The sequence below is a fragment of the Borostomias antarcticus genome, assembly GCF_949987555.1.
Source record: "Borostomias antarcticus genome assembly, chromosome: 23".
NCBI classification, from domain to species: domain Eukaryota; kingdom Metazoa; phylum Chordata; class Actinopteri; order Stomiiformes; family Stomiidae; genus Borostomias; species Borostomias antarcticus.
In genome coordinates, this window is record NC_140256.1 from 7,459,062 (window position 1) to 7,484,052 (window position 24,991).

Genomic DNA, 24,991 nt, shown 5'->3' on the forward strand with positions numbered 1-24,991 from the left:
CAATCACAAGAGAGGATAGAAGCTTTTCGCGGAGAAAAAAGAGATCAGCCTACTCCAACAGCCCTGTCCTGAACGTTAACGGCCAAGGTAGCTATGCTTTCTGATATATCAGCCACCATTATACCAGTTTATTTCTAGGCTCTTGCTTCATGAAAGGTAGCTAGCTAGCTACCTACCTTTCAGGAAGCAAGAGCCTGGAGATAAACTTCACTAAAAAACAGTATTGTATACAAATACAGTATTTGTATTTGTGAGAAAATATTCTACAGGTGTGCAACTTTTCCTCTGTGACTACGAATTTACTGTTACACGTGTGGCTATTTTCTACAACTACGAATTTACTGTTACACATGTGTGGCTATTTTCTACACCTAAAGATTTACTGCTCCCTTGAGCACATGTAGCCTACTCCAATGTGACGTTTCGAGCTACTGCCTCTTCTTTAGACATAATCACCTGCGAAGTATTTTTGAAAGAACCTCCCTTTTTCCAAACAGTTTCCAACTACGCCTTCCCAGATGGTTGTGTGGAACAAAAGTCAAAACTGCCCTGCATCCAAAGCATTCAGAAGGTGTCTTGGTCATCAGTGAATCTTTGGACCAAGAGATATGATGAAAACAGTTCACAGTGCATTTGTTCAAAGTATTTAGCATTTACATAATTTAAAAGTTTAGTAGGCTACAGTACAACTGTTTGGATCCTTTAGTTTTTGACAAACTTTTAAAATAACAAGAAATTTATTTTATTTCAAAGGCTTAAAAAAGTATTTGCCAATGAATAAAAGTGAGTCACATTAATAGTTGGACTGCAGTGACCAAAAGATTATGTGATACAGATTCTGCAGTGGTGAAAGGTGAACATGTCTTTGGCTTGAAGGCAGAATGGTTTCGAATTATTTTACAGGAAAAGACAAATTCTCTCCCTCTCTTTCTCTGCCAGGTCCTAATTAGTAGGACCTATGTCCAAATTAAAACTGAATGAGGAATGAAGATATTTCAGCAGCACTATGGGAATTAGCCCAACACCATTCAAGATGCGCCTCAAACAACACATACAGGGTATGGAGGGTAGAAGAGGAAAAAACATTCCAGAGGGAAGGCATTTCCGAAATCCAACTTCATGAGTGTTCAAAAGCGATACAGGCTGCAAGCAACGCACTGGCCGGGCTGCTCTGGATGTCCTCCAGTACATCCCAGCTGAGCTAATTACTATTGCCTGCAGGCAGCCATTTGATGGCAGTACATCAGAGCACTAGAAGACTCCGGAATGAGAGGGAAGGGACTGACAAGGATGGCAGCCTATCCTAATCAGATAGATTTAGCATTGACAGTGAGTGTACACTCTGCTGTCACAACTCCCCTGTCAACCCCCTCCCCCCAAAAAAACAACAACAACAACAACAACAACAACAACTCTTGGCTCTAAAAACAGAATCCTTCCATGATGCTCAAAGGACAGACAGCAGAACAAGAACAATTAAGTCAAAATAACGTATGGTGGTGGGAGCACATTACTTTTCTGCACACAGAGAGCCTGGGTTTCTTAAAGGAGATTGGGTTTTAGACTTCTAAAATAAGTACTGTAACCCTTGTTTGAATTTGGCAAATGTGCAAAATCTCTCTCTGATAGCAATGTACATTAAACAGACTTCAACCTTTTCATCGAAAATATGTAATGTTAAGTTAAAAGCAAAGCCAAATAGTCGCCTCTTTTCTCTTATGAACGAGGAGGACAACCTGATGAGGGTCATACGACCGAAATGAGTAGAATAAATTGATTGACTGCAAGTGAAGAAGACAGTGTGCGAGAGTTCTTTCTCTCTACTAAAGTTGACCATTGGTTCTCTCTGACACACCCGTCATGCTACAGAAGAAAAGTTCTACTCTTGAATTAGTAATTACAGGACCTGAGGGGTCTTTAACCAACCACACAGTGACACAGTACACACAGTTGAGTGGCGACACAGCACACAACACACACACAATTCTCCTATGAAAGAGAACATACTGTTGTATTGTGGAACCCTTCCAAGGCGAGAAGACCCTCAGCAATAATGTACAGCACAGGCCTATTTAATTGAGAATTACAATCCCACTATGTCTAGCAGGGTGTTTCACATTTTATGTGATGCTCATCTTCTCCTCTTCTCATGTTATGACTAATAAAATAGACAATTAATTATAACGTATAATTAGGGATGCACCGATTGCAAAATTCTGGGCCGATAGCGATGCTTAAAATAACGATCCGGCCGATGTCCAATGCCGTATTTTATTTTTATTCCCCCTTTTGTGCCAGGAAAACAAAGAAATAAGGTGTTTGGTTCCAAAACGCCAATTTTTATTTCACTTTAATTTGACAGCAAACTACAAGTGCATTTGCGGCGTTACGTCACGGATCTTCTCCGAATCGGCAGCTGGGTAGGCTATGTTTTGCAACAAAAAAAGCCGTAATTGTTGCGACATAACATCGGCCACTACATCGGTGAATGTCATTTTATTTGCCGATGGGCCGATGGCAGTCAACAAGGCCAACATCGGCTGATGCCGATGTTCGGCCGATGCATCGGTGCATCCCTACTTATGATTAATTATAACATGGCACTATGCACTGTATGATGTGGACTATGAGAGAGAGAGAGAGGGCTGGGTTGTTTTTGATATATATATATATATATATATATATATATATATACAGGTGCATCTCAGAAAATTACAATATTGTGGAAAGTTCATTATTTTCCATAATTTAAATCAAAAGTAAAACTGTGTGTGTGTGTGTGTGTGTGTGTGTGTGTTTTGTATGTATGCCAAAGTGCTGTACAGGTACAGGTTCTCTCCTTACTGCTTAATTATACAGTTGTATTTAGTAAGCAGGCCCTTGAGCCCTTGAGAAGTGCAGCAGACCACTCCACTTCTCAATCCCAGATGAGCTTACTGAGTCAGACTCTAGCCTTTATCAGCATAATAAATTGCCTTGTGAGTGGGCACTCGGTATGTAACCGAGTTGAATTGGTTGAACTCAGTAAACTGTAAATACCGACATCCTGCCCCATCAAATTACTACTGTTCTTTTCAAAGGCGTAGCTGGTAGCGGTGTTTATGAGAGGTGGTCACGTGTGTCCGTAAGTCAGAGGACTCGAGATCGAACCCAGCATGGGGCAAGTGAGGATGGAAGCGATACCGACGAACGACGCAGTGACCTGTAAGGCATATCATCAGTGTTGACACATACGCATGATGAAGCAACCCTCTTAAAAACCTTGGGAACAAGTCATCTATTGAAAATGAATGAGACTGAGGTTGCAAGGTGCTTGAGGCCTTGGCCCAAGCTACAGTACACAGTAGGAAGGAAAGGAGACCAGACATGGGAGGCAAGACCAGCAAAAGGAGTACATCTCAGCTACGGTCCGAGCCGGTGAGAGCAGCTGCTTTGGCTCCATACCCAAGTTTAAGCTGTGTTGATCATGTGTTTGTTGGTCCACTATCAGCAGTAGCAGCAGCAGCAGTATTAGCAGCAGCAGCTATTGTCCAGCTGGTACTCAGGGGCCACCAAGGCCTGGACATGTAGTGGAGCTCCCAGGGGACCATAGTAACCAGGCCAGCTGAGAGAGGCAGCATGCTGACGCACCCCTCATCCCACAGCACACTGCGGCCCTGCCGCCTCCCTCAACAGCTCTGCATCGCCTTAAAACTGGTATCTGTCAAGGTATGCCCCCCTCCCCCCACTCTAGGTGGAATGTGCTCTGCAATACAGAGCCTCATGAATTGCCGTGGTCCCACATGACATGGTGTGACTCTCTACTGTATCACTGGATGCCTGCGCCTAAGAAAAAACAATCAGGCTGGTGTTCAGCCACTGGAATCATTAAGGTCAAGTTGAATTTGTGCGAGTATTGAATAGTGACACCGGCAATCTCAATCACATCAATTTCTCTCCATCCATAGAGGATTCAAATTCTAAGGGGGAGTAATTATATTTGCCTTATTCTTGCACTAGTTATACAATTAGACATGCAAGAAGACAAGCAGAAATTATCCATAATTGAACAAGATATAAAGGACTCTCATTAAAGCAATAGCCCATCATTGTTGGACAATGCATTTCCTAATCAACATGTGGATTGTAGGCATTTGTGTTTATGGTTAAGGAGCCATACTGGATGTGGAGGTGTGGACTGTTTAGTAAGGACAGTGGAGTGTCAGTTTCCACTTCTGTATGTATTCAACTTTTCAAGGAGTGTGGCATAACTCAAGGTCACTGCAATACAGAATACTTTGGAGAGTTTCAAGTGAGGAAAGATTGTGGTTCTTCATTCTTAACCGGCTCCTTTGATATATTTAGAGCGCTCTTATCTACATTCATGTATTTGGCTGGTTGTATTGAAGTTATTGTTACATAAGGCAAGTTATAAAATATTTCTGGACCTTTCCAGTACTGCTCTCTCCATGTTTGAAGGAAGGCAGCAAAGAAAACCAGCACAGAAAGGAAGGTTTAAAAGAACTGAAGAAGTGTGATGTTTACGTCCCAAGCAACAAAAAAAGCGAACATTTGTTGATGACACTGAGGCAGAAGGCTTCAAAGCGCCTTATTTATAGCTCACACAATTTACCAGTAGTGGAGAGGGATCATAAGCCTTTTACCCCTTCAAGCTTTTCAAAAATAGAAATGATAAGCAGTGTCTAAACATATAAATCTGACATTATAAAACGTGGTGTCAATAGAGAAGGTTCTCATCTCAAGACTTTGGTGAAGTTGGAGAACTTACATGAATCAAACATACAAATCCTTCAAGTAATACAACTTGATATATGGGTATATAAACTGGTGAAAGCTATTGGAAGATGCATGTGTACATCGTACAGCCCAGAGGAGGCAGATCCAGCCTGTAGCACTGGGTGAGAAACAAAGACCTTGACAGTGCTCTGACAGAGCCACCTTGTGGTTTGTGCAAAAAGTAAGTATTACGCAACTTCACAACTTGGACAAGCACATCAAACTTAGTATCAAGCAGACTGGGAAAAGAGCTCATAGGTCAGCTGAAGAGTGGCAGTAATGAGAGCTGTCCGAAAAGAGACAAAAACACATGTTCAATTGGCTGCAGAAGAAAATGAATTAGAGTTTTCATCGTATTCTTATACAGGGTTGTCCGTCCACTCTGAACTTGTTGCCATAGCGCAGTATACTTCCAGGACAAGGGGAGCAGTGAGGGAGGGGCAGTTCTTATCCAAAACATCCAAAAGAAGCCAAAAATGAAAATGAAACAGTGAACACCAGTGGAAATGTGTCAGGGATACTGGCAACCAGAGAGGCTACAATATGCACTGAATAAATAAAGCAACAAAGGGAGAGCATAACTTTCTCTCCAACAAGACATTAACTGTGCTCTGGGGAACTGGATACAGCAAAGAGAAAAAGAATGCAGTGATGCTAAAAGACAAGCTTGGCACCACTTGGGGAAGACACTTCAAAGACACAGAGGTGCAACACAAGGCATTATTGGTAAACAGAGAATTTTTGCAAAAGAGCATTACACTTCTGTAGCCTGCATGTCCATACAAATGGTTTTCAGAAGCCATATGACCCAAGGGTTTTAAGGAGACACTGAATATGAGATTGGAAACATTGAACAAACATCGAACAGAATTCAAATAATAATAATAATAATAGCCTAATAATAATAATAAAATACAATACAATAAAACAAGTTGATAATTTTAATCTGGGAGCGTGACACCGTGGGTATCAATCCGTGTGGGTTATCAAAATAATCCTATAATCTCGTGGACACTGGATACATTGGAAAGATGGAAGTTACATTGTCTAGAAACATGCATGTTTGAAGCAATGCGCAAACTGAAACCATCACTGTACACTGAAGTCAGCAGGCAGAGAGGTGACTAATTCTTGTCCGTCCCATAATAAAATGCAATTGTAATCTGGCTATGCAATAGCAGAATCAGGTTGTGGTACAAGGCTACAATGGAATAACAGAGAAGACCTGACCTGGGAGGCAATGAAGGACGACGAACAATTAATTTGTATTTTATGTCATCACTTGTGGAAATTATTTTCGCTAGGAGTCCGAATTAGACGCGCGACTTCAAACTCGAACTGCGTGGGATAACAACGCCGTTTATTAAACCTCTGCATTAGAATAGCCTACATCTTTAGCCAAATATTTCAGCTCAATGACATCCACATTAGCGAAAGGCTAGGCTACTTTAAAACATGTGCGGACAAATCAACAGCACGCTATCCCTCCGCTGGCAGTGCGCATTGAAAATCCCTATGCAACATCAGTGATGCTGATATGCATAGCGGTGAACAAGAAAATGTTGCCTACAATGTATTTGTTAGAAACAATTTGCAAACAGTTTTCAGAGTTATTTCATGCTGAATGAAAGCTAGTTGGATGCACAATTTTAGATTTAAAAAACAAAAACAAAGACTCGTAAGGAATGTACACTGGTACCTGTAACTCCAAACTGTAACCCTGGTACAAGTGTGTTGGGAACACCGTCAGTTGATGTTGCACTTGTAGGGAAACTGTGTAATCCATTGACCAGATGAGCGAAACGCGTGTACAAAACCGAAGACGCTTCCACAGCTGTTGGCAGTCGTATAGGCTACTGTAGTACAATCGTCGACTGTTCTCCGCCCCGCTACTACCTCATTGGCCGGTTGGCAATAGTAGTTGTGGCTCCCACACAACAGCGTAGGCCTACAGTGCCACATCAATTTAAAAGTAATCAAAGGTCTAGTGCAGGTGGTTGAGCACCTGCCACGCAAAGGCCCGCCCTTACAGCATCTGACGTAATGAAATCTAGCTACTGGAAAGATGCTTTATGAGGCTGGTATTGTCATTAGTCTAATAATATATTTTCTCTAATTAACTAACGACCTAAATGTTAATTGCACCCGATCAAAGCGTATAGCCTTGAAATGGATATGACATTTTGTTATAAAAGTGCTGAATGAAGTTAGATATATGCAGAGATTCAGGGGCGCAATCTACAAATGCCTCTCCAATGTGGAGTTCCTGAAGTAGGTCAGAATATCAAGGTCATACATTTTCATTAGAGTAAAAACCCACAATGGAGACGTGTCCTTGCCGTGCCCTTGAGCTCCAGTGTAGCGCTCCTGGCTCAGCCCAGATGGCTTGGAGTGGGTAGGCTACCACAAGATCTATGACTGCGCGTGGTCCTCTGGGTCTGGTACGCACCCACAAGCCTGGCTGTTTGATCACACTATGACACTATGAAAACGTGTCAGGGTCAGATGCTCTAGTTTCTCTTCTTAAACATTGCATCTCACAGGCTTCATTAGGAACAAGCATTTGGTATAATAGTAGGCTATATCATGCTGATAAAGGTATAGTAATAACTGGCAAACGTCCACGTTGCTCTCAATCTTTTCCCACCTCAGGTCAGCTCATTACCTGTATAAATGTTAAAATTCTGACATTTTACAGTCATCACTGGCCTAAATGCTGTCCTAAAGGTTAGATTGTCCTGGGTAACAACCCTGCCAGCAATAATGAAGAAACGCATCAGAGGGAAGAAAACAGGGTACTCCCAAGTCAGTGGACCTTTTAACCGAATGATCAGTGCACTTAAGTATCTAAAATGATGTCAGACATACACAGCCGAAAGCACACGTTGAGAAGAGACATTAAAATAACTTTGTAGTTTGTCACCGGCATCCATATTACCCTGCACTCAATGTGGCTGCATCTGATTGAGGCTGACACATTGTTCTGACTACTCACAGTTTTGCATGAGAAGCCACATAAAAAATGAATGTCACCACCACCATCACTCAATCCCTGCACTCCCACCCCGTGGCAATCACCTCCACAGACTACTTTGACACTGCAAGAGTGCTAGCTAAAAGTCTTCGTCTGCACAGGAATATGAGCGTGTGTGCGTGTGTGTGTGTGTGTTATTTCCTGTCGTGCTGTCTTTGACAGGTTCAGGAGCGATCCTGGTGCTGGAGGTGAATCGAGACCTACCATAATAGCCCAGAGATATGACAACATATATTACATCACTTTTACAGCCAGCTCTGGTCTCTGCTTACAACTATGGCCCCTTTGGCATCAGCAGCAACAAATTCAACAGGGAGAACCAGAGTAAACAACATACACATGAACCATAGCATATCAAAACAAACACATTACTGAGTCGGACTAGCTGCTGAATATGTCTTAATACTGCAAAGCTATATCAATGATTCACTCGATCAGCTCCTGTTGATTCATATATAGTACAGGAACAATAAACCACTGAAAAAGATCAACCCGGCACACAAACACACGCACGTGCATGAACACACACACACTCACACACACACACACATCACATCACATAATCATAAGCAAACACACACACAGACAGAGATAGAAGAGAGCGCAGGATCAGGGGAAAAGCTTCAGAGTGAAAAGAGACGGCAGTCGCTGACAGGTGAGATATGAGTTGCACTGATGCAGGGACAGGAGCAGGAGAATATCACCAGCAGGAGACATCAACTCTCACCCTTTTCCTGTTCTCTCTTCAGTCAAAATCACTGAGACGGGAATGAATGACTCACCTTGTTTTTGACCTTGAATGCAAGTCAGAAGTGGTGAATGATCCTGACACACAAAGACACACCTATATGACAGCAGGATCATTATTAGAGGAGTCTGGGTCCTGGCTCTCTGAGATGACCTGGCCTCTCCCAATGGATCCAGGGTTTGACCAGGATGTGTCACATGTCCCTTATAGAGCAGCAAGTGTCAGATACGCATGGCTTCTTCTAGGTCTCAGTTGACCAGTGAGGTGGAACATCTCTAATCTCAGTACATGTCTCTTTGGGTCTTCTCCATAAGGCTGACAGGGAAACACAAGAGCTGATATACAGTATCAGTGTACTGTGTATATTCCATCCACGGCCTCTACAAATCCAGTGGGAGGTTATAGACGTCTGGACACACTTACCTTATTTCAAGGCTCTGATTGGATTTATCAAGGACACTTGTTGCCGTCCTTCTCATTTTGTAATTATATGACGATCATTTGATATTCTACAGCAGTAGTAGTGCACCACCCAGTCAATATTTTGTATCGTGCAGAGAAGCTATCAGAAGCCGTAATGTTTGATGCATTTCATTCCTGCTGCTTTCACTTCATTTATAAGCCCGGTATCTTTCTTGAGATAAAACAGAAAGTGGTTATATCCGGAGAGGGCTGCCTGGAATGGCCACAGTTAGATAAAGCCTGATGTCTACTACTGCTGTATCACTAAGGTGTGGTGACATGGGAGCTAACAGTACTGCCTCCTCTGTTCCACTGCTAAGCCTTCCTTTGCTTCACACAGCTCTGGGTCTGAGATGCCTCAGTAGAGTCCTGCCTTGCTCTCCCCCCTCTCCCAGGGGAGCTGTCTGTCTGAGCTCAATGAGGGGTCAGCGATAGTAGCCACTGTGGTGGATGAGGCTCCTGGCTGTGGTGTTTGGGGGGAGGGGGGTGCCAGCCCTGTGTAGAACATGTCCGATTGGACCTGAGCTGCAGCACCTCAGGTTTGCGTGCTCTCTGATATCTCTGTCTCATCCGTTTCTCATTCTAACTCAGTCGGGACAGACAAAAGCCAGGCTTTTTATTAGGTCATCCCACTGCACTCAGCTCGCATCTGTGGGAGGACATCTGAGGAGAACATCGTGGGCCTCTTAGCTTACTCCATCCACCGATATAGAAAAGGCTTTATTATATAAAGTGCCTAAAAGCATCTAAAGGTGAATGACCTTACTTTTACATATTGCATAGTGAGAGACGCATCAAAGACACACTTTTCTTAGCTTATCGTACAAAATGCACTTGCATTTTGTACTCGCTCTTGCACTGTCGTGTCTCGTCCCTGCACCCTGACCAATGTTGTCTCCATGCTATGTGCCACGACTGAAAGTAAATTCCTAGTACTTTGAAAAACTGCATGACAATAAACAAATTCTGATTCTGATTCTGACATGGAGAGACATGAGGGAATTTTGCTCAGCACACTGTCTTGCTGCCTTATACATCATAATATAACTTCATAAAGCCTTGTTCAGCTCCCTGAATGAGAGAAACCTTCAGCTAAAAATAGGCGCTCACTCACACTTTATTATATGTTCATGCAATAGTGCACATTACACGTCAACATACTGTACTGTACCTGATAGGCTGGTACATTTTCCAATCCCATTCCCCTGCTTTAGACACTTTAGACGCTGACTGAGCGGCTGCAAAGAACACACACATGCATGCACATACGCACACGCCCCCATACACACACACACACACACACACACACACACACACACACACACACACACACACACACACACACCCTCTACCAGCCTCCCAGTCCCACTGATTGTGTGTAGCAGCAGAGCGACAACACAAGGTCCTCTTTAACGTTGTGACAGATGTACTCGGCCAATCACAGCCCATATAAAGCACATACTGTAGAAGTAGAGCTGGAAAACTAGAGGGATTGTCTGTCTGCAGATGTCAGAGGAAGACGTTGCTGTGAGGGCTGTCAGAGAAAGCTGGCTTTTGTTTTTAACCACCGACCTCCCTTGAACGGTGAATTGAGGGTTATAAGATGTGACAGCTCTTTAAGAGACCTGCAAAGAGGAGGCTATGTCGCCTCGGGCAGTCCTGTCACCTTTCTGCTTAATCTTGCGCACGTCATAACAGTCCCGGTTTGAAGATCACACAACAGGCCATTTGTATCCACTGCAAAATTTGCTAGCTAATCCAACAAAGTGGGACTGATTCCAAACCGGAATCGCACATGCTCATTTGTTTGTCCCTGTCCTAACGTCACTGGCCTGTGTTGTATTGTACTTACCTAGTCTGCATGCTGTGCTCATCCCTGTGGTGCAGATATGCAGACACAGTGGGGTGGTGGTTGGCCATGCAGGGTGATTGATTAGGAGGTGCAGTGCATGCTAGATCAGCTCCTGCATGCATCACAGGCGCCCTGTCTGATTGGCCCATGCAGAGCCTCGTCTGCAGAGACCCATCGATCAGGCTAACTCTTCACCTCACCACAGACCAGAGATCAACACTGGGCTACAATTATTAGAGGGCCAAGAGAGTCCTACTGCTGACGGCGATGCTAATTCTCCTGCCCTGCCGAGTGTGTGTGTGTGTGTGTGTGTGTGTGTTAGTGAGTGTGGGGAGAGAGAGAGGCAGGAAGAGGGATAGAGTTCAAGTGTGTGTGCATGGGCGGACATGTGTGTGTGTGTGTGTGTGTGTGTGTGTGTGTGTGTGTGTGTGTGTGTGTGTGTGTGTGTGTGTGTGTGTGTGTGTGTGTGTAAGTGATGTGCATGTAAGAGCATGTGTGTATCTGTGAACCCATCGCATAGAAGCGCTAGAAGGTTCATACGTGGGATTCATGGTCCACAGCTCAGGTTAGACACCCAGGCATGTTTCATGCATGCCAGTCATGGAAACATGCAATGTGTTTTGCCAGATCCATACTCTTAGTTAATGAGGTGAGAAAGTAGTCAGGCACACATCACACATGTATCTCTTTCCCTCTCTGTCAGCTCAAACAGTACTGGTGTCATGTGTTAGTAAATGGATGGGCTGCACTTATATAGCACTTTTATCCAAAGTGCTTTACAATGACCTACATTCAAGGTGCTAGTTCATTCAAGGTCCTGCTCATTGGGAAGAATTTGGGGTTCAGTGTCTTGCCCAAGGACACTTCAACGTGTGGACGGAAGAGCCGGGATTCGAACCGCCGACCCTACGATCACTGGACGGCCTGCTCTAGCTCCTGAGCCAACGCTGCCCCGTTAGTCTGTGCACAGCTTTGTAACACAGCATTTGGAAGTTCATCCAATCTCACCACACACTACCGAAGGCCACAAAACCACTGCGAGTGCAATTCCAAGAGTCGTGACTTTTTGGAGACAGACCATGATGTTTTCATCTGCAGGAGTGTTGTTGATCAAATGAAAGCTCGTTCAGCTCTATTTCTGAGCTATCGCCAGGTGGCAAGTGGTCAAACCCCTGTGAAATTGGGAGTGGGGTGTAAAGAGGTGCTCGGTGCTCCTGACACAGATGGGCGATGAGGTCAATCAGTACACATACTGTACACACCTCGCCAGGTCAAATCACACTTAACCTGAGGTTGAGGTTATTAAAAATGGTAATGTAATAACAAGATGATGATGATGATGATGATGAATGTACCAATGATTATGAGTTGTTGAAGATGATGATGACAACAACAATAATAATAATGATGATGATTGTTGATATTCAAGTTTTGCCTCCTGACTGTTTCGGCAGCTGTTATCTTGACCTTGGCAGGATAACAAGACAGAGGGATTAGAGCTCAATACCTCTCGCCTGTGAATTGGAAAGAGGCAATGGTAGAAACCAGTCTGCAAATCCTTCTCTAACCTCATTATAACCTCAAAGGAGAGAGTGGAGTTAGGAAAACAATGAAATCCCTTCGCTCTTAACGATATTCAACCGTGTGCACCTTCGAATACAGAGATTATGAATGCATCATTGCAGGTCGAAGTACCATCTAAAGCATTACACAGGAGTGGAGCTTCTTACCAACAGTATTGCTATAGCCTACTGCTGATGTAAAAATCCTGGTTAGGATGACTAGTGCACAGTGCCCATTGGTAACAAATTCACCTCCACTGTACACCAGAAATCATCTGACTGTAGATAAGATTTAGCTTTAAGATTTATGCCCGTGTCTTGCCATGACAGAGTTGCGTCCCCCCAGTCCATTATGTCCGCCCAGAAGCCGAGATACGTATCAAAATGGCAGCCATAGTAGAGAATGAATGGGGAAATGTACCAAGTGAATGCTTATAATGACAGGCTTATCGACTAGTGGCTTAATGTAGTGCCGGGTCCCAGTGCAAGCTATTATGATGGGCCCTGGGCCCTAGTGCACGCTAGTTACTAGTTATGAATACACATACACCATTAGGCATAAATAAATGTATATATTTGACTGACAATGTGTTACAGTTGAATTAGTTACATGTAGGCTAGTGTATTGACAAAGTTAAGGATAGAGCTCTGACATGTGGTAACAAACAGTCAATCTAATCATCAAGTCAACTAATCAACCAACTGTAGCTGGAATGGTTACACAAATATAGGCTGTGGCAGTTATTGGGAAAATAGGTTAAAACCAGGCCAGGTACAGCCTGGCTTATGTGCGTGGCTGGCTTGTTTCTGTTCAGGACTGGTAGGACGGAAGCTAGTCATGCCACTGATAGCTGTGAATTGAAATTATATGAAATAATGTCTGATAAATTAAGATAGGTCTTGTCGCCTGGACACATCAGTTCTAATGCTTTCAATGCTAATCTCTCACATAGGAGAGGGGTAGGGGTACACAGGTTTCCAGTGTGGAGTGGACGTGAGACTCCGCCCCCTTGGGACAGAATGGGTCAGGGGCAGTGCAGAGCCCTCTGGGCAATCTCCATGCACCCACCAGACCACTCAGGTTGTGGGGTCTCAGAGTTGTGGGTTTAGTAGCATAGATAGTGGCTTGGTGGCGAGACTCCACCCCCTCGGGTCAGAGCAGTTAACGGTTAGTCCAGTTACTTCTGGGCAATCTCCATGCACCCACTGGCGAAGACCGTGGGTCTCTTGCCCACTCATGGGCTGAGTTGTGGGATCCGTGGTGTGGATAGTGGCGTGATGGCGAGACTCCGCCCCCTCGGGTCAGAGCTGGTCATGGACAGTGTACCTCTCTCCGGGCCACCCACCTGCCCCCACTAGTAAAGACCCTGTGTCTCTAACCCACTCAAGGGCTGAGTTGTGGGGTCCGTGGCGTGGTGGCGAGACTCCGCCCCCTCGGTTCATATTGGGTCGGGGCAGTGGAGCCCTCTCCGGGCTACCCACCTGCCCCCACCGGTGAAGACCGTGTTTCTCTAGCCCTCTCAGGGGCTGATTTATGAGGTGCATGGAGTGGTGGCGAGACTCCGTCCCCTCGGGTCAGAGCCAGTCAGGGACAGTGTAGCCCGCTGAGCAGTAGTCATAACTAGACCACCGAGGATCTGGAAAATGTGCGGTGTCAGAACTGCAGGTCAACAACACGACGGAGGAAACCTGGGAGGGAGAGAAGGAGGGAGGGAAGGAAGGAGCGAGGGAAGGAGGGAGGGAGTTAGTGACAACCGGAAATTTGCTATCATTGGTGCGCTGTCTTACAGCCACGCACAAAAAAACAGCAGACAAGTTGCTGGATACTGTAACTAGCCTATAACCTACTGTAAATATGTAGGCTATCGGTGAGCTGACTAGAGCTAAAATTAAGTTTACTTTTGACATCAATAAACTTTGTGGTCAGAAACAGAGCTTGTTGCTGTCGGCTTCACAGAACGGAGATGCTTTCATTACTTGATCTCAGCTAGCGCTAATATTCTGAAAAACATCTGAAAAACATAGGCGACACAATGAAACAGGCCATCTGTGGCAACCTCGGCTCCAAATTTGGGCATAGGCCAGGCCCCCAGGATTTGAAATCTAAAGTGAAGCCCTATTGAACCGCACCATCTTGGCAAATTTGTAGTCATTTGTGCTTCAATAGGGCTTCATTTGTGATAGCGGTCAGTGAATGGAGTGGCTGTATCCAGTTCTATTAATACATCCATGGCATAGGCCTACCCCAAATCCCCTTGGGGTATTGGACTATTTTACGGGTGAAAAATGAAAACCATGACGGGGACGCCTTTTTGAGGGCATAATATACCAAATGGCGTTGTTTTTAATTTAACCCAAGTTCACAGTGTTCACAGTGCTGGCACGATTCTGAGAAGGTGATATGTGTCACTTAGCCTAGCGGTAGCCAGCGTGATCTTGCGAGCTCACATTCTAATTCACTCTGCAGATCAATCTGGATATCCAACCATTCTAACTCAATACACTCGAACCGAGATTGGTTCGTGCCAATCACAACCGTTTATCTAATATGGGTCAGGTTTAATAAGATGACGGACCAGAGGAGCGCCGTAGAGGCATTTTCGCTGATTGGTTGTAGGTCTATCCAATTGCGTCCAGAGGGATTTTGATCTGCGCCCGTTGGTAACGGCCCTTGGGAATCGGAAAGCAACTGTGAGTTTCCAGACCCTTCGCATTTTTGCGAATTGGGTCTGGCAAAGCCAGGCTATGGGTCACTCGCAAGGGCGTCCACCTAACACATCGTTGGAGAGCCTGCATGCTCTCTCTCTATGGGCCCTCTCACCCCAAAGCCCCCCCCCCCCCCCCCACAGTGTGAATGGGTGAATGAGAGGCATTGTAGGGCGCTTTGGATAAAAGAGTTGCAGTTACCATGATAATGTGTGCGTTCATCACCTCCGCTGCAACACTGTATGTTATCTTGACCGTACTAGTCCAAGTAAGATAGAATGCTACTGTCAGGCTATCTGCGGCTAGCTGGCTGAAATGGATGAAGGAAGTTCATACATTGGCCGGTTGTCGAGATTATCGTGGGCACCGGCCTGTCTGGTGGTGCGGTTCCAGGTAAGATTGGCTGCATTAGATCTGAATGCCAGCTGTCAAGCAGCCGTAGCCGTTCAACACGTGCCCGCAGCTCCCTCTAGCGGCTAGGCCTAGTTATCGACGTCAAGTGTGGTCGCTCCTGGCCCCGTCCCGACCCGTTAATGTTTTTTAGTAGAGATGCCGTGAAGCATTCAAGGTAACACGCTATACAATAATAACGCATTTCCAAAGACATGAAGACCTTATTCTGCTTATTCAAATGTCCATAGGCCTACTCCAACGTTCACATGTGCAATCACGTTGATCACTGAGGTAGGCTAATGGAGGGAAAACTTACCCCCTCCGTGAGCTTCTTGTCTTTGAAATCGAGAGTTTAACATGTTTTTGAAAGATTTTTCAAGGTGCCCACCCACATCCATTGTATGACCAAAACGGTGGTAGAGCAATTATCAGACTTTCTCAAAAGTGCTAGTTTTGTCAACGTTTTGATCTGAACCATTGTATATGATCATAAGTAACCTTAAAACAGGGCTAAACATGCATTTTCCCTTTACTACTCCTTTAACGGAGCCTCCTAATCCATTCCAATGTTGAGACCAATGACCATGAATTCTCACCCTGACAATGAATTCTTACCCTGAGATCCATGTTTGCCTGAGAGGCTCTATCCTCCATAGCCTAGGCTACATGTGATTAACGACATATCTTACTGAGGGAGGAGTCTAGGAGAAATCAGAGCCATGGGAAACACAAGACAGAGCACAGAAGGAAACCGCAGCGTTCATACAAGCATAATCAGATCAATGAAGGGCAGCTGAACACATCATCCATCAAGGGGACACAGGGGGACATGGTGAGGCTCTCCCCTCCTGCTCCGTGCTAATCCATAAACATTAAACTGTGTCTGGCCCTGTTTACGAGAGCTCTCTTCCTCTCATCACTCATAAACAAGGACTGTATTTAGGCTATTTACTCGTATTGTGTGTAACTATGAACAGTAGGCCTAATATCTTCCGTGTGGAGGGAAATTCCTGTGTTTACTGTGTGGTGTGAAGAGCTGAACAATAGCTCCCTCTTGTGGAATGTATTGTATCAGATCACTATTTGTTGAATTATAATTTTTTAAGTCATGAAAATTCTGACTGGTTATTATAAAATACAAAATACAATTGTCATCTAATCAAATTCAGTATGCTGTTTTTTTTGTTTCTCTTGAGGTAGCTCATCATTTATTCAATGCTCTACCTAAATAACCTGTGAGAATTGTCAGTCAGTAGAGAACAGCTCGCACTCAAAAGTGGAGAGAGAGAAGTCAATGAAAAAGAAAGCACTTAGAGAAAAATAACTCAGGGTGAGGGTCACCCCTCCACACCTCATTAGATAGCATCTCAATCCAAACCACAGCCAATTCCTGTCCAAACCCACATTCAGGGCTAGTCCTATCTGAGCCATAGAGCTTTCAGAAAAATCCAGGCAAGGATCTAAAGAAAAGCATTCCGTGCATACACATGGCTCTCACCTCCTTGCGGAGGCTGGCGCATCTGAGAGTAGCTTGGCAGGGCAGCGCTGTGCGAGGGCCAGGCAAGAGGGCCAGGCTAGCCCGCAGGGATCGAGGGACGCCAGAGAGCTGCCTGTTTGTCTTGGAGTCCTCCACTGGATTAGCATAAGGGACGAGAAGGCCCCTCTTCTTCCAAGAGCAGGATTAGATGTCGGTGTACATTTCCTACGGCATATCATACTACGGCTGGATGAATGGATGGATGGGTGGATGGATGAATGGATGGATGGATGGATGGATGGATGGATGGATGGATGGATGGATGGATGGATGGATGGATGGATGGATGGATGGATGGATGGATGGATGGATGGATGGATGGATGGATAGATAGATGGATGGATGGATGGATGGATGGATGGATGGATGGATGGATGGATGGATGGATGGATGGATGGATGGATGGATGGATGGATGGATGGATGGGTGGATGGATGGACGGATGGATGGATGGTTGGCTGGATAGATGGATGAATGAATGATCGGGTGGATGGATGGATGATAGGGTGGACAGATGGATGGATGGATGGATGGTGAGATGGGTTAGTTGGTGGATGGATGGAGGCAAGGAGGTAGGAATGAAGGGATGGATGAAGGGAAAAAAGATGGATGGATGGATAGAAGTCTAGGTAACAACAGAGAAATTACACACAACTTAAACAAGCCTTTTCACCTCCAATACTTTAATGGATTTCTGGAATATTCTGTCTTTTGAACCAGGCAGTAGTCAGGAGGCATAAAGTATGAACGTTTTTCTCAAGTTTTACTTCTGCCCTGAATTCTTTATTGGAATGGCACTGCAGGAGATAACTCAGCAGTGAGGTAACGCATGCCCTATGCAGGCCGTAATTCATGTCCTATAGTCACCACCAGAGGGAGATCTGAAGCCACTCGTCTGCATCAAACTGTCAAAGGAACCAGTTCTGTCTATCCGGTTGAGGGTCTGGAAATATATAACTAGAAATCTAGAGTTCTCCCCAATAGTGGACTTTAACCCTTTCGTTAAGAGTAAAAAAAAAGAAGCTTGCTGGCTATGAAGTGCGCTTTCTTTTTAGAGACATCACAGATACACTGTGGGACTTGAATAGAGTATTGCTTAATACCCTTGCAATGAAGTATCCCTTAGGGGGAGGAGACAGAGAGAGAGAGAGTGAGAGAGAGAGAATACAGACATGTCTGACCTTTGTGATCACTTGATATAATGTACTTGCCTATTGATTATCCAATATCTACATCAAACTGTATTTTCCCTCTCCAGCAGTCTGGCTGAATGACTGCTCTGTCCCTGGACTCCCTGACTGAGGCTGGCTACAGAGAAGCTCTGTACTGAGCTCAAAGAGGGGCTGGAGGGGAGGGAGGGGGGGGGGGGGACACAAAATCCATCCCTGCATCCATCACGATCACAGCAGTAGTGTTCCTCATCTCCTCCTCCTCTTACCCCCCAGAAGTCTCTCATGTTTTTGCTGACACAGCTGATCTATTACCTGATACTGCTGCTCTAACAGAAACATGATGTAGTTCATTATGCGCCCTGCAGGCTTGGACAAATAAGAGTTCAATCTCCCATTCAGCGGGATGAAATATGAGTGGAGTTTTTTTCCAGGCTGGTTCCTCACATTATCCCTCTGCTGTCCACAGCTCCCCCTGGGGGAGGGGGACCTACAAAGGTTCAGACAGACATTCCTGTATTTCTACTGTAACTGAGATAATAGCAGAGTGTGCAGCATAAGGTTTACATTATACTGTAGCAAAGAGTGCTATTTTTGAGGTGTTCTTGAATGGACGGTGAATGGTGAAATTTGTCCCATTCATACGCATAATACTGAAGCAGAAAGCATAAAATACAGATACATATTAGAGTCATATGAAAATGTACAAATTCAGAATGATTTAACACAAACCGTTCACTCTGCACAGTTGCGCTACAATAAATGAAGGGGTCTGTAATGATTTTTCATGCATTTACATGAACTTGGAAGTCAATGGATTCTGAGTCAGAATAACAAGCAATTGGAGTCCTGATTCGTATGTCTGCCCTTGGCAGATCACGGGTGCATTGTAAATCACTGGAAGTCACAACCAGGTGCTCCACCAATGGCTGACTGTGGCCTTGTGCTCAGCAAAGTCCCTCAGTGCCTAGGACCTGTATGTGCAGAGCACACGCTGTAAACCACATTGTTATGACCAAGGGACCGATCTATCACTTCATTAGTCTGTCTGTTGGCAGAGAGAATGGGCACACACTGCCATATTTATAAGCAGTACTATAAAAGCTGATGAATGCTGAACAGCTCCTAACTCCTATTGTATGCGTGTGTGTGTGTGTGTGTGTGTGTGTGTGTGTGTGTGTGTGTGTGTGTGTGTGTGTGTGTGTGTGTGTGTGTGTGTGTGTGGGAGAAAGAGGCCCCAAGGGAAATCTTTAAAAGTGTGCAATATAACCAGTGAGTACTGGAAAGTCTGAGTGAAATCATTTTGACATTAGATTTATGTCGGTTTTGATAGTTGTTCATGATTTCTTGTTTACTTAATCAGAAGAAATAAGAAGAGCAAAATCAACTGACATGTTAAACAATGCAGTCTGAGTGATATGCCCAGGCTTGAAATTCACATGATAGATCGTGTTGTCAGCTACAGTAAGTTTTGCCTGGAGCATCATATCTACTGTCATAAAATATAACAGTAAGTAAGTCAACAAAATGCTTTAAACTAAATATTTTTTAAACAAAACACTATTCTGCTCTCAATAGCAGGTTTTGCCAGCTATACAAACAATGACATTACTTAATGGATCTGCAGAGTCAACTAAAACCAGGGTTTACGTAAGGGTAGTAAAGCTACCAATGTAATTTCCTCTCACACACTAAACACATCATGTAATGTTTATTGCTTATTTCAAGAAAGGTAACTCTGTCACCTCCTAGGTCCATATGGTTATGGGAGCACTGCAGGTGGGGGTTGGGGGTAGATAAACGAAATGACAGGTACATCCATGATGCTTTCTAGGCCTTGTAATAGATGAGCAGTTATGACTTTGTGGTGGCGGAAAATGCACGCACATCCAAAAGAGAAAGGTGGCAGGTGCTCAACCAAGAGCTATAAAACTGCAGAAAGAAGAGAGGTCTGCACACGGTTTCAAAAGCTCCCAAAGTGAGCACTGAAGGTACACTGAGGAAGGCCACGCTGGCCAAAACGTGCTTTAATAAATCACTTTGGGAGCTTTTGAAACAGCGTGCAGACCGCTCTTCTTTCTTCAGTTATTACTTCATAACAGTTTTTGAGACAAAATAATTTAATATGCTATCTATAAATAGCATGTTTATTTACTTGCTATGAATTGAAAAGATGATGAACTACACCAAACAAGGAATGAAGAGAAAGTTCAAGGTAAAAAGAAGTTTCAGCTTGTGCTGTAAGGTTGTCCTGTCTGAGCAACTCTATGGGTAAATCCGTCCGTCACCATTTGCTACCTATGGAAATGTTAAGCATCACACATGTGATTGCAGCTTCTGATTCTATGCAATTTGTTCAAGAGACCACCTTTAAATTAATCTTTTTCCAAAGGGAACCCTGCCAGGAAAAGTAAATATGTAATGTGCTGAATGTTCATTTCAGATGGAAAAAACTATAAAGCTGTCTTTTTGTATAAATACGTCAAGACATAACAAGTAGGCGGCCCCGGTTCAAAGCAGTTTGTGAGGCGAGGTAGGGCTGACTTAGAGACTAATCACTGTGTTGAGGCTCCTGCAGATGTGTGTAGGCCTGTGGAGCCGTCCTCTCTGGGATTGAAAACTGGAAAGAAGGGAAAGAGACACATGGACCTGAACTTGAGCTATTTTTGGAATCAGGAATTGGAGGTAAAACACAAGAGGTTAGAGGTAAATCATCTATTGTTTGCCTATAACCCTGTAGAATGGTGAGAGCAGGGTGAGCTTTAAGTGGGTGAATGACCCTGGAACTACAGTATAGCGTTTATATATATATATATATATATATATATATATATATATATATATATATATAATGTCTTTCATAAGTCTTGACTGTTTATTCATCAGTGAAGCTATATGTAAGCAACTATAGGCATCAGGCCGCACACTGCTAAGACCATAAAGCGACAGCTGGTGGTTTCTCTGTTGGAGGATTGTTTAAGGGAATTCACTTAACATTGTTGGCATGAGAAGTTGTAGCACACAACTGAGCAATAACAGAACTTTTAACATGATGTCAGAATGGGTTTGGCTCATTTAAAGTGATGAAGTCCAGTGAAGACTCTGGTTGAAGAGATAGATGACTTTAACAAACATTGCTGTATGCGGACAGAAACTCCTCTGCAAGTCTCTTACGTGTACTCATAAACATCAAGGTCAATGAGATATTTATAATGACGTTTAAAATACTGACTTCAATAATTCACACTGGGATGCGTCACTGAATGGGGTCACTTTTTGCTGCAATCTTTGACATGACTAAAGAAACTGGGTCTCTTACATTTGGCTGTGAACTGCACTAGCTGAGCCACCTGGTCTCAAGGCTGTACTGAACGCATGGCTGCAAATTATTCAGTTTTTCACAGTTTTACAGGTCTCATGCTTTTTAATGACACATTATTCAGTCCCATATTTACAGCCAAATATTTTTACAACTTGGTTTGGAGGTGGTTGATGACTGTTACAGGAATGTGTCCAAATTGGCTGCATTGACATTGGCATGGCTATCCCTATTTGCATATATGCCTTGCATAAGCTCAAGGGCCAATGCAGACAGGATTCAACGAGAGATTGGTGTGAGTAATGGCTTTAACTGCTTGTTGACAGCTGCAAATAGAGTCCCATAACTGAATCAACATTTACTATGTTTGAATAAGTTAGTAGTATTTCATTGCAAGTTGACATGAGATTCTGAGGGTCCACTCTTTACTCCTTAAGAGCATCTCCTGATGAATTAACCTGGCAGAGAATATTCACACTGACCAGCACTGAAGTGTTTATTGAAAATGTTTCCAAGCCAGTGAATTAGGTTACTTAGTAAAATAAGGATCTGTCATGCTTGTCGGGAATCCTATCAAACGAGAGAGCTTGGAAACAAGAGTTTCAGGAACAGCAAGCCTACCATGACATCATCCTCTTAAACTAATGTCTATTTATTATAAAACACATGGCAGTTTGCTCTAGCTGCAGTAAACCTGCTCTAACATCATTCCTTTCTCCCTGGAATGAAGTATGAGGAAACAATTACCCCTCCGATTCTAATTAATGTTCTTACCTTGGGCTCCATGGGGCTGTTTTTGCCTTCAATAATAATATTGATGCATATTATTTGTTTGGCTTATAGGAATTCATTATGCATAGGTTCATTATTTCCTGTCTACTTAAATAATCACAAAAGGTATAAATCTATGTCTGCATGCTGTGAACAACAACAGTAAAACGCTGAAAGGCCTTGAAGGCTTAGGTTGGTCAATGGTAGTAAGATTGATATCAGTGATCTGCCAAATTGACTGCAATCCAAGAATTTACGGCTTGGCCGCAAATGCGGCATGTTTTAACTCATCCCTCGTCCTGAACACAGTAGACAATCCTAAGACAATAACAACGGCACTGCTAGTTTTCTCCTAACACAGCCCCCAAGCTTGTGCAAAATGGTTTCTGTATCTCTGAGAGGTTTGAGGGGGTTGTTACTGTTGTGGTGAGCATGGCAGTGCACCTCTGTCCAGGATTATTTTGTGTTCGGAAATTGTATGAAGTCTATGAATATAAAAATGTTACAGTATGCAGCCTGAAGAAGAAGTAAAAAATCAAATAGGCAGAGATTTCAGGAGACTAAACCAGAATGTGATAAGGATTTCATATTTATCTGAGCTATATGTATGTACTGTGGAAACCATTTTCGTGATTTATTGTTCAACATGAATCCTAATTTAAAAGAAAAGAAGTGTTATAGCTGCATGCAGTACATTATGGATGGGTGCCTGAACAAAACATCTACAATTACCCTTTTATGTTGTTGGCTAGCTACTGATGGTGCACCATAAAACAGAGAATACAGCTATTCCATTAAATACAAAGGATGTCCTTTTACTGGTTAGTGTAATTGTTATGCCTTTGAAGGCACATGAGTGGATTAAGAACACAGTATCGCTTCACTTTAAAACCTTCAGGCTCACCCTTGGTTCAAAGATCCATAAAACTCAACATTTGGACCTGGTAAAAAAAAGAGGTCTTATTTGGTGCCAAATATGTTCACTGTAAGTCTAAATAACACTTTATGGTTTCCTCCAGTTAATGTGAGGATGTGCTGCATCCTGAAAAACAAGACACAGTGGTGTCCAGACGTACCCAGATGGACCCAGAAGATCTCAGAGACTAAAATCCTCCCTGAAAATATGTGGCTTGATCCATATCTTGAGGACATCAAGCTCTTAAAGAGAAGACAGAAAAGTTTGTTACTTTAGTAAGTGGAGTAGCAGGCACATACGTAGTGAATATACGGTATCATGTCATTTGCAAAGGCACTGGTCTACTGTATGATACTGAGCCCGTTGCAATGTCAATGGCAGAATCACATCGAATGAAAATGAGTAACTGTATAGGAATGTAGTTAAACAGCCCACACAGTATACTGTATGTTGGCCATTACTTTTTCCATATGGATGCTGGGAATTGACATGTTGACCTACGGTTCTACCCAAGTGATATTTCGATTGCGCATGTGATGGTGAAGGAAGTTCTTCAAGATCTTCTCTAATCAGGTAAAGCTGTATCCTGGCTCTGTGTTTCTGTGGTCTTTTGAAGACAGCTGAAGTAATGATTAGAGTCCACATCTGAGAGGTATTTTGTAATACCAAAGCCATTACTGAAAACAGATGGGCAAAGGACTGCTCTGTGCTCGTTGATATTCCGAGCCTTTTCCCTATGAACAAAATAGTTTGATGTTTTTTTGGTTTATATTATGTTACCATGACATTATGGAATTAAAACAAATTCTTAAAATACCCAAAATATTTCTGCATGGAAATACAGCTGTTTGTGTGCAAGCATGACATTGACAGACTTGTTTTGATATCTACATGTTGAAACACTGAATATAAAGACATTACGCCATTTCCAAATCATGTGCACGATGGGTAACACATTAATCAGTTAAATCTTTTTTGAAAACAAATCTTTTTCATTTTGAAAATTGATTAGACATTGTTGTCATATCTCTTCTGGTTAAGATAGCAATTCATTGTCAGCATGGATTTGCCATTGATGCATGTCTCATTTAATTTTGCATTTAAACGCCATTCCGAACATCCAACAGCCTGTGAAATCACAGTGAACAAAGATCTCAAGAGAAGAATCTGTTGTTTGAAGAATATGGTTTGAGGAGATGGAATAAAAAACAGTAGGCCTGTGCGTGAGAGATCTCTTCTTTCCAGAACATTGGGACGTAAGAAATGGCGTCACCAAGAACAACTCCAATCTGTCTGACAGCCATGACAGGTCAGGATGGTTCACTTTGAACTCAACCAAGTTATTGGCAGCAGAGTTCTTGTTTTGTTGTTGCAGCGGCAGACAATATGCACACATCATCAGCAAAGCAGAACATTTTAGTTAACACTGAAATCAAAACATCATACTGTTATTCTAGAACATATTGTAACATTTAATTCCATGCCAAACGAGATCAGGTACTTTCAAGCTAATTTCACTAGTGAAGATATAAATTGTAAAATATAGCCGCAAGCGGCAATGAAATGGGATGATAAACTGAGTGATAAACTGAAGTAATCAAATGAACTGAAGGAGTAATGAACTGAAGTTGTCAGATGACCTGAATGACCGATGAACTGAAGGAGTCAGATGACCTGAAGTACTGATGAACTGAAGGAGTCAGAAGAACTGAAGGAGTCATATACACTGAGGAGGAGTGAACGTTG

The 24,991-nt window shown here is 43.3% G+C and overlaps 1 protein-coding gene across 1 annotated transcript in view; it reads right to left on the bottom strand.

The window, feature by feature from the left end:
- The window catches only part of LOC311324623 (zinc finger matrin-type protein 4-like), a gene marked incomplete at both ends in the record, with an annotated part of 64,139 nt that extends 57,577 nt beyond the window's left edge, over positions 1-6,562 (bottom strand). Inside the window, one exon of the mRNA XM_084457120.1 lies at positions 6,476-6,562. Coding sequence (XP_084313246.1) covers positions 6,476-6,562 — 87 coding nt within the window. The remainder of the gene's footprint in view (positions 1-6,475) is intronic.
- Positions 6,563-24,991: the final 18,429 nt, after the last annotated feature.